Genomic DNA, 16,481 nt, shown 5'->3' on the forward strand with positions numbered 1-16,481 from the left:
CATAAACTGTGGATTTCATTTAAATTTAAAAAATAATCTTTGCATTTATCTTAAATTTATAAAAAGATTTTTTTCAAAACTTAAGGCAAAAAAGTGTTATTGGTTATGTTTCTTTAAATCTGTGCAGGTGTACGAGACTGTTTAAATATCAAAAAAGCTAACGCCAGATACAGTATTACCAACAAAAGTAAAGAATAAGGCAGCATGCACCCTTAAGATGAAAAGAAAATTTAATTTTACAAGATGTTTAAATAATCCAAAGGCAAAAAGTGTCTGTCTCCTCTAAGAGTATCTTCATAAAACATGGAAATTTTAGAGGACATCAAGTTACTAAAATATTCCGTTCAACATTTATACAAATACATTACTACAGTTATAAGTTTACTTACAATCAACTGACATCTCAGTGTTAACTAATTACTTAAATTTACAAGACAAACATAAATAAAGCTGTTAAAACAGGCAAGTACAGTACTGAGCTATCATTCAGCACAATGTATTTTGTATTTCTTTCACCTTGAAAAGAATCAGATTAGAATTGTGCGAAGTCATTCTCCAAACCTAGAAATAAAATAAAAGATAATTAAGTATATCTATGCAGGTTTTACACATCACAGGCATATCCCAAATGCCTAAGTCCTGTTTTCAGGCATGTAATTTACCATTTAACAACCTTTTGTCTGTTCTCAGAAGAGGCCACAGTCTTTAAGGTTATTTTTAATAATGACATCGGTTACAGCATCGAAAACAAACTGCACATTTTTTGTGTCTGTGGCACACGTGAAGTGAGTGTAGATTTCCTTCGTGTCTTTTCTCTTGTTCAGATCTTCAAACTGACACTGAATGTAAGCAGCTGCTTCTTCGTAAGTGTTTGATCCTAGAAGAAGAAAATTGCTCAGTAAGCATGTTTCAAACTGAGAAAGAACAAGATGCATACTACACTTCCGAATGAAGTGGTTCTTTGCAAACAGATCGGCTAAACCTGAAGAAAATTAACTCCACAGCCATTGCTTTAAGACACCATAAATAAATCTTGAATGAAACCTTTTAGACACATTTTTAAGAATAAAAACTACAGACTCATTCCAATTCCATCTGCAAGAAAAGTCTTTCCATTTACTTCAGTGGCGGAAAGAGCAAGTCACTAGTCATAGACTCATACAATAGCTTGGGTTGGAAGGGACCATTTGAGGTCATCTAGTCCAATCCCCCTGCAATGAGCAGGGACACCTTCAACTAGATCAGGTTGCTCAGAGCCCCCTCCAACCTGACCTGGAATGTTGCCAGGGATGGGGCATCTACCACCTCTCTGGGCAACCTGCGCCAGGGTTTCACCACCCTCATTGCAAAACATTTCTTCCTTAGATCTAGTTGAAATCTGCCCTCTTTTAGTTTAAAACGATTACCCCTGGTCCTACTGCAACAGGCGCTGCCAGAAAGTCTGTCCCTATCTTTCTTATAAGCCCCCTTTGAGTACTGGAAGGCTGCAATAAGGTCTCCCTGGAGCCTCCTCTTCTCCAGGCTAGGCAACCCCAACTCTCAGCCTGTCTTCATAGGAGAGGTGTTCCATCCCTCTGAGCATCTTTGTGGCCTCCTCTGGACCCGCTCCAACAAATCCATGTCTGTCTTGTGCTGAAGGCTCCAGAGCTGGATGCAGGACTCCAGATGGGATCTCATTAGAGTGGAGTAGAGGGGCAGAATCACTTCCCTTGACCTGCTGGCCACGCTGCTTTGGATGCAGCCCACGATAAGGTTGGCCTTCTGAGCTGCAAGCATCACCGTTCCCTAGATTAGGATATTTTGTTTCCTTGATTCAAGTTATTAACTTTCAATTTTTATGCTTTTAAAAGGTTTGGGTTTTTCCCAAACTCAGGGCCATTTGGCATACTTATTTCTCCTAAGCTTTTTACCTCCAGTGTGCTATTTTCTGTACAATGGAATAGTTTGAAGTTACAATGAAAACAATACATAAAAAGGCTAAGATTTGTTAAATGAAATCATCTCCTTTTGCTATGTGTTTCCTGAATAAGCTACCTACTTCTAACATCTATGTACACTCCCTATTCAAATAAACTCTCATATAACCTCAGGATTCCTGCTAGTGAAAAAAAAATTATATCTAAGTTCAAAAATAGGACGACATCAGAAAAAAGAATGGGCTAAATAAATTAGGCTGAAAAGAGTTGAAGCAGTAACATATAAATGCTATTAGTGGACCAGCTTCATTTCACCTGGCTAAATGGATGAACCTGACTTAGCACTATTGTATTTATGATCCATAAAAACAAACGCTCATCTTAAACTTTATTCCATTTAAATATTTTAGATACCGGCAGTTATTAAACTCCTCCTGATTTGTGCATCAAAAATAAGGTCATTTAACCAAAGATTACTTGACACCTGCATGCCCCTACAATACCTGCATATTCAGGGTAGCAAATAGTGAGAGGACTCCTTTTGATTTTTTCTTCAAAAAGATCTTTCTTGTTCAAGAAGAGAATAATAGAAGTGTCTGTGAACCATTTATTGTTACAGATACTGTCAAACAATTTCATGCTTTCATGCATCCGATTCTGTAATTGGAAAAGAAAACCTCATTGTATTTTATCAGACTTCAGGATACATATTTTTAATTAGTTACAATGAACCAGATAAGTTACAAAACTAGGTTTCTAGCATACAGAATCACATTTTACCACAGGGAAATACAGAGAGGCCAAGACCACTGCAAAGAACGCTTTCACAAGTAGGGTCTAAGCAACCACTTTTTTTTCCCCCCCTGCTCATTTCCAGGCTTAAGCTGTTTAATATTTTCAAAATTTTTGGTGTGTTTTGACATTTTGCAGTACAAATATTCTACAGGAGTTGCTGAGTTACCTGATTTTGTCTTATATTGATTAGATGTTCTGGAAACTGAAAATTAAATTCTGCACGTAAGTGAGATTCCAGCATAAAAAAAAATAGTTCTATAGAACTAGAGAATCAAGTGAGCAGTTTTTTTTCCTCTCACCCTAATTTTTAACTCTGTTGAAAAATTATCCAACATGTAAGTACTTTGGCCAAGCTCCAGTCACTTAAGTAGAAAGATGCTAGCTATGACCACCTTTGACTACATTTGACTTCAAAGGTTTTTTTATTTCTCTTTCCTCCCCAAACAGTAAGTTGCAGAACATGAAGAGCACAGAGTTCTGTTAATGATTCACGCACAATAGTTAAGCATCACTTTAGACCACTTGGATAGTAGAAGCATGCACTCCGTGCACACTGACATAGGAAGAGTCACACCTCGAAAGAGAAGGAGTGGAGGAGGTTGGAAGGGAGAAGGAAGAGAAAAATTTCTGCAACTAAGGAAAGAGATCAGAGAAAAACATTTAGAAAGAAACAAAAACTGAAGACTGAGGAAGGAGATGAAAACAAAACATGTGGTAAAGTAGAAACAGGTAAGTCAAGCAATTTCTTATTATGTACTTCTGGCATCCATAAAGAGACTAAAATACGTATTACTGACAATCTATCCTTATTAATTTATGTATCCTTTAAAACATGAAAGGGTATAGCTGCAAAGAATACTTGTCTTTCAGTATTCCTTCTGAAAACATGAGGAAACACTCTGAAACCTGAAAGCATGAATTCTATCACCATTTCTCGTGATGTTTTACACAAAACCGATACAACTTATAAAGCAGTAATATTCTAGAAAGATGTATTTATAGCTTTCCTTTCAACCTTATGTAGTTTCTATCCAACAACTATGCCTTTCTTCAATGTTAAGGTACTTGCCATTTCCTCATCTTCAGCCAAGACCAAGTCATAATCACTTAACGCCACACAAAAAATAATTGCTGTAACACCCTCAAAACAATGAATCCACTTCTTCCGCTCTGATCTTTGGCCTCCAACATCAAACATTCTGCAAAACAGAAGTGCAAAGAAAGGAATGAACTTTGGAATTTCTAGCTTTCTGAATGTTAACCAATAAAATGTGAAAGTATCAGCTGTATAAGTCTGATCACAAAACTTTAAACTTTTAACTAACGCTTTTCAACTGCCCATGTTTAAACGGGATATACTTTTAAAAGAATATTGAAAATAATTTTAGTGTCTCATAAAAAACATAATAAGCATAATAATTTTATTATTTATGTATTTATTCTCACATTTCATGCAATAGGACCAGGGGCAATGGTTTTAAACTAAAAGAGGGTAAATTCAGATTAGAGAGAAGGAAGACATTTTTCACCATGAGGGTGGTGAAACACTGTCACAGGTTGCCCAGAGAGGTGGTAGATGCCCCACCCCTGGAAACATCCCAGGTCAGGTTGGATGGGGCTCTGAGCAACCTGATCTAGTTGAAGATGTCCCTGCTCACTGCAGGGGGGTTGGACTAGATGACCTTTACAGGTCCCTTCCAACCCAAACCATTCTATGATTCTATGATGATTCTATGATTTTCCCTAATAAATGCATTTTTTAGAAACGCAGTTAAGTGGAAAAACTGAGCTATAAAGATGAGTCCTGTTTCTTTTGAATTCTTAGCTTAGCAGAAATAGAGCAGTAGGAAAAGACCACATTCCAGAACTTGACAGAAGAAGATCAGCAAATTAACTCCAAATGAATGGATTTGCTTTTGTCTGCTAAATGCTTTAAATGGCCATTTACTAACGATTATGGGCTACAGCCACTCTGAAGGACAGAAGTTGCATTAGACGTCATTAGGAACTTCAAGTGTTTTGCAAGCTAGATAAATAGCATCCTGATATAATGCACTGTGAGTCATGCGGGGGGATGGTACCCAATACCAAAAAGAAAAAAAAAAAAGCAGTGAAACAGTAATATCCTGAAATTAAGCGATATATACGTTGTACAAAGAGAGAGCACAGAGACTTTTTCTCTTTCCTATCACAGAAAAAGTCTGTTGTCTCAAATTCTTGCCATGACTTAGAGCTTCAAAACAATGCAAATATGCCACATATTACTTCCCTCACTACAGTCAATATTCTATCATGCAAAAATTTAATTTTCCCTCCTACTTCAAAGCAAATGCAATTATTCCTTTTAAGAGAGGCCTGACTTTGTCTTCAGGGATTTTCACAAGTAATTTTTAACTACATTGTCACAAAAACAGAGCTTAGAATTCAGTACGTATAAAAATGTTCAAATGGGAGGAGGAAGAGAAGAGAAAGGACAGAGGACAGACCAGTTCCTACATTTCCATCCTCTTTGCTGTAAGTAGCAGAATGGCCAGCTCGATCATGAAAGCCTTATTTGGGCAAAAATGTCATACAAACAGGAAGAGAAATCCAGACTAGAACAACAATTGTTAAGATGCATAGTTATAATTCTTGTACAGATATTCCAGCATGGCCTAAAAACATTCAGAATTATATTAGTAATAAGGCTATCACACTGAGGGCTTTTGGTAGACAGGAGGGCATGTGAGGCTGAACAACAACAAATCTCATTCTCTACAGGACAGAACAGAATACAAGACAGAAAAATTAACTGAGAAACTGAAGACTGCTCTTTTTTTTTTTTTTCTTTGCAGACACCAGCTTCCATGGAATATGAGAAATTAAATGCGTTATACTGATGACAGTACTGCAGTATCAATCTGCATGGATCTCACCTAGTTCAACAATATCTTACAGCACCACTCAATGCAAAAATATTGCTACTAAGGTGGTAACTGAGAGGTATAAAAAAACATGGCACAACTTCACATGTTAATAAAATACTGTAGTAAAAAGTATTCATTCAAAGAAATGCAAAAATATGTAAAGAAAATAGGTCTGCACAAGGGGCATTGTATCATTTTGGCTTGTTCAGACTATGTTGCCAACATGTATCCTGGGAAGGGAGGGAAAATGCAGAAGACAGACAACTTCTAGAACATAAAAGTAGTGTAATGACCAGTTTGCATTCAGAGATAGTGATTTCAGACAGAAGTGTTTGCTTCAATTCAGAATAGCCTCTCTGCCAGTGGTGTATTTCACCAGTGATATTTGGCTCTTTGGGGTTGTCTTTCTAACAGCATACTTAAACTCCCAGTTCTTTATGCAAACCATCTTTTTGCACTCATTTTTGAAACTTTTATATACTAAAATCTAGTGCTGGATGAAATTTTGGCACCACAGTTTCACATTGAACATCTCAACAGCAAGTAATAAGAACTTGATGGATTGTTTTATGTCATGAAGCTTCTTCTCCATACGATATCAGTACAGAGAAATTCAGGCATACAGGACAAAAACCTATTTGGCACACAAAATTCTTAAAAAAAGATAAGGCTGCAAATATCTTTCAGAAAAATTAGCCATTTTGAACAGAGTGGTCTTAAAGTTCATAAGCTCTCCATCTGCCCTGTCAGAAGTCATACTGAGGCCTCTTAGGTCACAGTTCCAAAGACTGAAACACCCATAGAAGCTGCTTAATCTGCAGGTAAATTTTTAAAAGTTTTGGAAGAATTATTTACAGATTCCACCTTCCAATATGGGAGGGTGTGCACACATGCTTGTGTGCAAGCCCACCTTCTAAGCACTTGGCTCAGGTGCTAAAATTCATGGTACCGTCCATGGTATGACTACTCATAAAAACCATATTTTGCTTATGCAAAGTGAGTCAGAGTCTACAATGAACTAAAAAGAAATACAGGCAGTGCTGAAAGAATTGAAGTTTGTAACATGTGAATCTACCCCCCCTTATCTAAAGAATGACGGTATTAACGAAATGCTTTAATGACTTCCCATTATTTAGAGAAAGCAGACTTCTCCAGTGATGTTAAAAGGTGATTATGCCACATCAAGGCAAGTTACTTCACTGAACTAAGCGTAAAGCGAAGACACTTCTCCAGTCATCACTCTACGAAGCTATGTTACTTAACTATATTAAATGGGTAGCTTTCTGAATGGTTTGTCTGCAACTGTGCAAAGTTAAAGACTTATGCAAGGTCCTTTCGTTAGCACAGTATGTTTTTGAAAGATAGTGTCACCAGATTTGCTATGTTCTGCATTTTTCAGACTATCTAAGCAAAGAACATTATTCCAGTACCCATACAAAATGTGATATAGGACAAAAGGGCACCAGATATTAATTATGATTGCTTTCACTTCTTTAAGGTTATAAAAGTTGTTTTAGTCCCCAGGCCTTGCAAAAGACTCTGAATTTGACAAATATTTTTTTGAGGCAGAGCGTTTACAAAAATATGAAACTTATCTGGAAAATCTCACATATTAAACACTTATTAAAACCAAATTGTGTTTTTTATTATTCCCCTTTCCTGTTTTCCTTGGGTTCTAAGATTGCAGGAGTGCAGGTAAATAAAAAAACCCCTGCCTATTTAATGTTAGTGTACTACATGACTAGGTAAACTGCACTTGAAGGGATTCAATTATGGCTGTCATTTTTAGAAGTCTTAAAGTGTTGGTTTTTTTTAAAATAAAAATATAGCAACTCAGAACACAGTAAAAATAAGTAGAGAAGGAAACAAATTAGAAGAAAAACAAAGACCCTTGGCTTTCTGATCAAAAACTGTCAGAAACATCATAACCTCTAACGGGTTCTTCTGCTTGGGTATACTATTGTGCAAGTGACAATGCTCATTGCCCATTTAATGTTCTACAATGGAATAGTGCCATCTTAAAAACATTTTAAAGATTACTCCTTTTAGAATTTAAAAATGAAAAAAGGATTCCTTAGAAGTGTTCCTTATCTTCAGAGATATCTTTGAGTGGAAGTCTCTGGATATCGCCCTATGTAAATGCAAGCCACCCACCTACTCCTACTTAGTTCTCAAATAATTAGTGATGGCTATAACCATAGGAAGATACTTCATACTAGTATACCTTATTAATTAATACCTTAAATTTTAGTCATTATTTCTGTCAACTGTAATGCCAATGTTTTATAGTTTTGTACTAAGACACAGATTTCCACAAGGAAGTTAAATTCTAAGAACATTTCTACAAAATAAGGTGTTCTTTCAAGACAAAAGTAGTAAATAATCTGACTCAACTTCTGAAATAGTCTATAGGAACAGGATGAAGTTGACTTGCTATTTGCATTTTAGATAAAATCAATAATCAAAGCTATGCTGAGCGCTTTATAGAGAAGGCTGAAGTGAGGCTCAACCTCAAAGAATCTAAATGTACACAGCAAAACAGGAAAGAAAAGATAATGAAAAAGTTTAAGTACACAATATTGCACAGTTAGTCATGTTTATGTACCCTCACCTTGGTATAATCAAGCCTTTTATGCCTTCACTTCATCTTAAAAGTTCTTTTCAATGTAAGGATATACTTCTTCAAGCCCTTCCAATAACTCATTAAGCTATCTCTTAAGGCACCCAAAATTTAAACACCTGCTGTACAGGTGTTTACAGCTAAATACTTCTAGAGGCCTGTCTTAAAGTTACACATTTTATAGAAGTGTAATCATGTGGTCCTTACAATAGTCTTTATAAGACTGTAATCATATGGTACTTGTAACAGTTCTAATAATCTATACAGACTGTAAGTAGCTACCTGCATACAAACTCACTGAGAGTGTAGGAGAATTTAAACACATCTACAATAGGGAACTGAACAAGAAACTTTAGCAAATGAGTGAGAAAATGGATAACTCCTCAGAATATGGAAGACTTCTCCTGAGGCTTGGCTAAGGACTACTCTCCTTAGATTTGCAAGAGGATCATTCCCATTTACCGGCTATTATTTTATGGATGAAGTATGAATTTTGTATACTTAAACCCTAAAACAAGGAAACAAAAATATATTCCCGCAGTACTAATGGCCTGGAAGCATCCATACTACAGTACTTGTTATGCATTTACATGAAAAAAATATTGTCCGTGAAGATACTAAAAAAATATATTGTAAAGACATGCTGACAACAATCTCTGCACAATCTAAATGCAGACACAGTGCGAGTTTTACTGAGTTTTCATCCCATTCTTCCTGATCAGTAGGAGGTAGAATATTACTACATTTATACTATCCTATGCTTTCATCATGAATACCTTTGGATATAAAATGTTCACAATATTAACATTATTTTGTAAATTCCTTATCATAGGAAACATAAGTCACATTCCTTCATCACTAAATAAAGTACTGTCTTAAAGTACAAAAATTTTAATTCAGTTCTTCAGGAAAATGGATTTACTCTTTCATATAACACCAGAAAACATTTACAAACCTCCAGCTCTCCAGCTGAATTTAAAGGGAAGAATCTGATAGAAGAACAACTATTTAACATAGTAGAATATTGAGTATTTTGAGATTTAATTTCGATACAAAATATCTTTACAAAAAGCTTCCAATAAAACCAAAACATTTGTTACTTAATATCTGCGTATTTATTCTGAGTTACTACGGGAGTTCCAATGACTCCCACATCCCTTCAGAAAACCAACCCAAGCATGAGGAATTTTTTTTTTTTTTGGAAGAAAAAAGGGGGGAGGGGAAAAAATAATCAAAGTTGTGGTTAGACAAATTTGTTAAGCTATAGCATTGAAAGTCCATCTTCTAGAACTTTATAGAAACCATAACAGACAATCATAACATGCAGCATGATTCACATACTTAAAATGAAGATCTTTGAAAGTGAAGTGAGTTTCCACTATTCCTGTCGTTTTCACTCTAGTCCTGAGAACGTCCTGTTGGGTTGGAATGTAGCTGGTTTGTGCTATCCTGTCCAAGTCATTCAAATAACTGAAGGTAAAAATAAATACTGCTTTCAGTTATTCATAAAATAGTATCAAGATAATTACAAAAAATTACAGAAGTTCTAGGTCCATTCATTGGATCGTGCTTGACTTTCATGAAATACTTTCTCTGAGACAAAAAAGACACATTATTTCCCTCAATTTTCCAAGGTTATTTGAAATAAGCTTTAGAGACACAGAGCTATTTCATCCTAGAAGAAAGAAAACTTATGCAATTGACTCCATTACAAAGAGTTCTTCTTTTGAAATCCCAAATGCAAACATGGTTCCACATACGCCAATGTTATTTGCACTAACTAGAACACCACCTTCATCTTTGTAACCCACTGAACTACAAGATAATTTGCACTATAACCAAAACCCAAAATTACCCTAGATTTGATAATAGGTATGACAAGAACAACCCAGTGTTTTGGTCAGAATTGATGTGTTTAAGAAAATGCTTAATACGTAACAATTAGCTTTCTATTGAGAATTTCTAATTGCACACATTTTTGATAATAGGATACTTTCACTGCCAAAATTCTTGCGATGCAGGCCAAGCAGTCCAGTGTTTCTAAAACCCATACAAATCTTATTTGTGCTTTTCCTATAGTAAATATAGGGAAAGCATTATATTCTTCTTTCAGCCTAACCAGAAGTTAGAAATTTTAAGGATTCAAATTGCATGGCTAAAAGAACGGTTTTCTTATGAAACTGGTGGTAGAGATACCTCAACCAACAAAATATAACAGAGGAAAGTAGCGATGCTCCAAATGAAGTGCTCCATATTGAAGAAGGTTGATACAACTGCTATCTCTTAAGATCTCTTAATCAAGAGATCTGTCATCATGAGCTCAGCTTGTTGCCATCTACCCTCTGTACCCTTAGAACAACTTCAGCAGACAAGTAACAATCATGCTGGAAGTGCTATTTAATACAATTTGATCACACTTCTATTCATTCAGCATGCCTATGATTACCTTACTCCAGCTGCAGTCTTTTCACAGTTGCCTTACCTGCATGTTGTTTGTTTATTCTATACTTATTCTACACTTATTCTAAAGAAGTACCTTATTTTAAGGAAAGTGAAAGACAACTTCAAATACTACAAATTACTTCAGCTGTAATAAAATTGCCCTATAAGGCCAGTATCACTGCTATGCCATTCTTTACCATCTTACTTCTTCCTCAATGGACTCTTTTCCCTGACTGACTTACCGTTACTTGCTGCCATCACATCTGATTTCACATACCCTTGATTCCTTACTATTTTAGTTTTTTAATGAAGTACCCTAGCATAAAAGACACATCCTGGTTGTTACCTTTGCTCGACACATTTCTAAGAGACCATTAATTAACAAAGAAAATGCAGCAATGTTGAACCACAGAAGAAACTATTATGAACATGAAAGTAGTACCCTTGGTAATACAGATTCACATCACGTAATCAAGTTTCCTGCAACATGTTCAGATACTAACAGGTATATGGGAGCAGAATTCCTCAAAAGATGAGACTTCCTTTATATTCCTTTAGCTACTACTTACAAAACAGAGAGAATCTTGTCACATAGTACTTACTAGGCAGCAGAGTCATTAAGCTGGTATTCTCTAGATCTGTTGAAACAAGCTTGAACTCCACTGTCTTTCCACAGTCTCTTGATAACTCCAGCAAGCTCTGCAGTCATAAATCCTTCTTCTGCTGCCCCAGCTAGCACAAACAGTTGACGAGCATCATCCTTCAGGTTGTAAACAGAAAGTGCAGAGACAAACACTAAGAAATACAACAGTAGTATTATCACCTAAGAACTACATTCAGCAAATGAGTTACTTAACCTGATAAATGTGAATGTAACCAAACAAAAAAAAGTGAAGGAAAACAATTGGTTTTAATGTTCTGCAGAGGATATTAATTCCCACATTTTTCAACAACAGAAAGAGACTAATAAACCAAATTCCTCATTAGCTGATAAAGCGTCTTCTGATCTGTTTTTAGCTTGAACTATGTTTCTATAAACAGAAGTAATAACATATTTTGTACTCAAGTCTAAAGTGAACCTTATTTGCTTATCAGATACCACAAACCAAGCAAAATGGTTACAATGCACATTAAATCCTTCAGAAATGCAGATGTATATTGACTGAAGAAAACACATTAATCACTTCAGCTTCAAAAAACAACTTTTTTGAAAGTGACAAATGATCATTTCTTCCCAAATCATGCATTAGGAAATACAAAAATACTTCTTAAAACCTTTCCAGATAGATGAGTTACAAATATCCATTATCTTAATTATTCTACAGAGACCAAATTGTCTTGGTAATGCAATATCAAGCAAACATCATGATTTTTAAGAGAGCAAATGCTGGATTTTACAACTACATATAATGACTGCTTTTGAGAGTGAGGCTAATAGAGTACAGGATGTCAATCCACCAGTCTCCTTTAACAGAATTTGACCAGTTGGCTACCTTCATCCAATTTTCACTGAAGAAAAGAACTTAAAAATGTTAGACCTGTAAGGCACTGGAAAAAGATGATAGCACCTGGGTAGAGGAGAGAGATCCACATCAGTACTCTCCTGTGGGTAGCTGCTTGACCTTGGTTATTAGCTGTATGTGATCTAATGCCAAAGTATGTCAGCCAGAAAAATCAGCATACTTGTGGCTTGTAACTACCACCCACAGCATATACTCTTTGTCCAATAATTAAGAAAGAGAACAAATGATACTGGAAAGGAGGAAGGAGAAAAGAGAGACCTGGGCACACCAGCTGGGAACTGAAAATATTTCAAGAAAGAAGAGGGTTAAAAAAGCAAAATACAAGGTTAGTCTCACAAAACAGTAAGTGGAGATGCAAATCTGTAGAAAAATCTGGTTCTGACACCTTTGCTGTTCAAACAGTAAACTGAAAAAAAACACCTCAGATAAGCACAGAAAGTTGTGATTGTTCTAAAGATACTGTAGACTTAAATAATCAAAGATTATGACAGCTAGCAGGGAAATTGTTTACATATAGATTAATATTGATATTCACAGCTTAAAACCAAAAAGCTTGCAGTTCACTCAAGGCAAACTTGAAGAGTTTTATACATGTCTATGTATACATATGTAGTTATACATATGAACAACAGGTGTCTTACATATAGTTCAAAAAGTCTTTTGAAAGCTAGTTACAAATCTAAAAATGAACATTTGTCAAACAAATTAACAGAATACTGATTACTGTACATGCACAGGACAAATTGTGGACAACTAATAAAAATTCAATGGCTTGCACAAATAATTACATTAAAAAAACAGAGCAGTAACGATCAAAGAGTTGGACACTCAGACCACACAGACTGTAGTTTGAGCAATACGCCTGCACAGAAGAAACCTGAATGACAATTCTGGTCTTGAATATTGTTTGTGGCTGCAAATGCCAAGGACCTACAACTCACAGAAGCAGCAGATCTTGAAGAAGAGACAATATATTAAGACACATGATGGAAACAGTTTGAAAACTAACAGTCAGTTTTGTCATCAACAATTATGCTATTTTATACCTAACATGGTTTGACTTTCAAACATACAAAATTCACTCTGTTCCAAATAACTCTAATCTCCACATGCTCTAAAATGGGGGAAGGGGAAAGGGGAGGCAGGACAAGAGAATCAATTTCAACTTTTTAAAAACCCAAACATTAAAATAAAAAGTGGTCTCTGTTACCCCCATACTCCCTTTTCTAAGGTTGGCAAGAACTACAGACACCACAAGTGACGTAGTATGCAATCATCAAGTCCTACTTTCATTATTAAACAATGCTAGATACTTTCCTTTAATTACACTGGAATGGGACAGCTTCCTCTCTAGGTGTCACTATTTTTATACCAGATTTCATAAATGAGATAAAGAAATTAATTTAACCATCTCTCTAACTAATTACAGCAAATCTCACATTCAGAAAGTGGTCCACAGTCCTCTAAAGCACAGTCACTAAATGTCTCTCAAAACACAGTTTCTACTTTAGTACTGAAAAGTCCTTTAGGACAAAGGAAGATACACCAGTCTTGCAACTAACCATTACTGAAGCTGCTGGTGTAATCTGTGCTCCCTTGATTAATAGCTTTAAAAAAGAAAACATTCAACTCACTGCTTTACCGTTAGTCTTATGACAGAAATAAGAGTGTATGATTTTCCAAATAAACTTATCCCATTTAGAATAAAACTCTCAGAAATTCCCCTCAGAATTTTAAGGAAAAGAGTCTGAATGTAACAGGTTTCAACAGGGGTTACAATTTTGAGCTTTTTTTTTTTTTTTTTCCTGAAAAACGACAAGGTTACAATGAAATACAGTAAAATAAAAAGGTTATACTATAATAATCGAGAACTAACCATACATTTATTTTTTTAAATGAGACTGATGTATAACACAAGCTCTGAATTCCTTTTTCCAATTTCTTACTTTACAATTGGCAAAAATCTAGTACTGATGTACCGTAACAGTATTGCTCTGAAAAAATTATTTGAACCACCAAGACCTGCCTAAGTGCAAAGGGATGGACAGCTATTTTAAGATTATCCCTGACAGAAGTTTGCTTCATCGTTTATATAACTCTCTGAAGTCAAGAAACTCAGGTGACTTCAAACTGATATTATATATAAAATAGCCCTCAGAATCTTCTTGCTAGTCATTTTATCTGGTAACACCTGAATTTACTGCTTCTCCATTTTTGCTTACTATGTATTTAGTAACATGTGTCTACCACCTGCCCCTTTCCAACATTAACTGCCAAACTCCAGAGAGGACTCCATTGCACGAACACTGAACTAACATGTGATAAGATACTGCTGCTGCCCTGGAAAACTTTGGTCTTAAGGGAAGACAAAGGCAAACATGACAACAAATGTAGGGAGGAATAACCAATGAAAACAAACCTTTTACTAGTTAGGTTTATAACTGAAGAGGTTTCAGGTAGAATTAACATAAGTACATAAAATAATGAGTATCAAAGAGTAAAATGAAAATTAACTAATAATTCACGACTGCCAATTAGATTTAGATTTCAGATACAACTTTATGACCCACTTTACATAATTTATGAATGTTTGTCTTCCTTATGACAACCATACATAATGCATTTCACAAGGTCGCTGTGAAGGTATACTCTCTAATATTTATAAATTGCTTTTTAAACAATCAGTAAGATCTTGAACACAAGACTTTGTCATGAATGAAGAATGTACACACCGTTTCTTATTTTAAGACCCTCCCCTCCTCGCAAACTGTAATTCAACCTTAACATGATGGAAAGAACTTAATTATGATAAAATATCCCTCCAACTACCTTACATACTTATTTCAATATGTGAACAGCAAAAACAAAACTTCCTCCATCTTTTCTGCAAGACAGGTGTAACGTGGCTAGTTTCTGCTTCAAAAACTGTATCAGTGAGCATTCCATACTCTGACATTGATTTCTATGGAAAGAAAATAAAAGCACACATCCTGAACTAAGTTTTGATGCTATTCAGACTAACAACTTTGGTGATCAATTTCAGCACTGCAGCACAGAGTCTATTTGTGTAACCAGAGGAAAGAAAAATCACATAAGCTGAGCATTTTACAGAGAGATTCAGAGCATCTAACTTCCTGACCACTTAGAAAATGGTCTCCTATTTCTTGGGAAAAATCCTTAATCCATATGGTATCACGAAAAAATGGTATACCAGCAGCAGGGCTATGCCTATGTCTCTGCTCTGAGTAAAATAAAGGCCTCCAAACTGGAAATCGGTATAAAACAGGATCAAGCTCAGAGTCTGGAAATGTTTTAGGCACTGCTGTACCTGTGACCTACCAGAGAAGTGCAGACGGTAGCTGGATGCCCACCTATTTAAGCTGTGTCTTTTAAGAAACATGAAGATGTCTAACCTAAATTACTTACAGAACATAATAGCCCACACGTCCATACAAATAATGAGACATGACTACACAGTTTAATGCTTTTCAAAAACTCCCCAAGACTCCAATATTTTGTTCTCCAAATTTAGATAGAATTTGGAGAACTCTATCTACACCAAATAGTGGTTGTGAATCAGCTCAGTGCTGATTGCTTTGTAGGTCACCTTGCCATGTAAATGCCAATGGCATTTAGTTTTCAATCAAATTTTGTATCCTACGAAGATCATTTTTGGATATCAAGAGATTTTTTCCAGGAAATAGTAATAGAATTTGAAAATGAATGGATATTTCAGCCGTATATCTATGTGTGCACTTCAATACTCACAGCCCTGGTTGGATCACCAAAGTCTATCTTCAATCTCCCCATTGCTCTAATGATGGCAATAATGGACTGAATGGTGTTACTGTAGACAACAGCTTTGTACTGTTTACATTCTTCTTCTGAATAACCAGCTTCATGGATAATCCTAGGGAAGGAAAAAAAATAATTCTCGATTCAAATTAAAAAATAACAAACTCTCTATCATAGTATTTCACCATACTTACTTCATTTGTTTGACAATTGTGCTTTTCCCCGATTCACCAGCTCCTGAAAAATAAATGCATGAAAATTCATTAAAGTAGATGTTTATTCATCTCTGAAAATACGTTTAGTTTCTACACTTCAAATACCTAACCAATATAAAAACGTGCAATCGTTAAAAGTACAGGTTACAAATCCATTTTTAATATCAAAATCTAAGTGTCTTGAGTTGCAAGTTTCAAAATTAAGACATTTTAAGAACAAATCAATCAGCTCTAAAAAGTCTTTGCTTTTCTTTTTACAGAAGTGAGCA

The 16,481-nt window shown here is 35.4% G+C and overlaps 1 protein-coding gene across 1 annotated transcript; it reads right to left on the reverse strand.

Annotated features, from left to right (window-relative positions):
• Positions 1–341: 341 nt before the first annotated feature.
• LOC104614911 (guanine nucleotide-binding protein G(i) subunit alpha-1) lies at positions 342–16,229 on the reverse strand. Its single transcript, XM_010286687.1, has 8 exons — positions 16,192–16,229; positions 15,971–16,112; positions 11,282–11,439; positions 9,579–9,707; positions 3,781–3,910; positions 2,420–2,573; positions 663–877; positions 342–561 (listed from the first exon to the last, which is right to left on the reverse strand). The coding sequence occupies exons 1-7, from the start codon at positions 16,194–16,196 to the stop codon at positions 687–689; spliced, it is 909 nt and encodes a 302-aa protein (XP_010284989.1). The 5' UTR covers positions 16,197–16,229; the 3' UTR covers positions 342–561; positions 663–686.
• Between the last annotated feature and the right edge of the window lie 252 nt (positions 16,230–16,481).

The sequence above is a fragment of the Phaethon lepturus genome, unplaced genomic scaffold (assembly GCF_000687285.1).
Source record: "Phaethon lepturus isolate BGI_N335 unplaced genomic scaffold, ASM68728v1 scaffold245, whole genome shotgun sequence".
In the NCBI taxonomy this organism is placed as follows: Eukaryota; Metazoa; Chordata; class Aves; order Phaethontiformes; family Phaethontidae; genus Phaethon; species Phaethon lepturus.

Bases quoted from the DNA above. Each gene is read 5' to 3' on its own strand.
- LOC104614911 (XM_010286687.1), bottom strand. The intron at 11,440-15,970 runs GTGAGTATTGAA...TACAACCTGAAG, and splicing joins TTGGTGATCCAACCAGGGCT to GATGATGCTCGTCAACTGTT. The intron at 9,708-11,281 runs GTAAGTACTATG...TTTTACCTTCAG, and splicing joins CTTAATGACTCTGCTGCCTA to TTATTTGAATGACTTGGACA.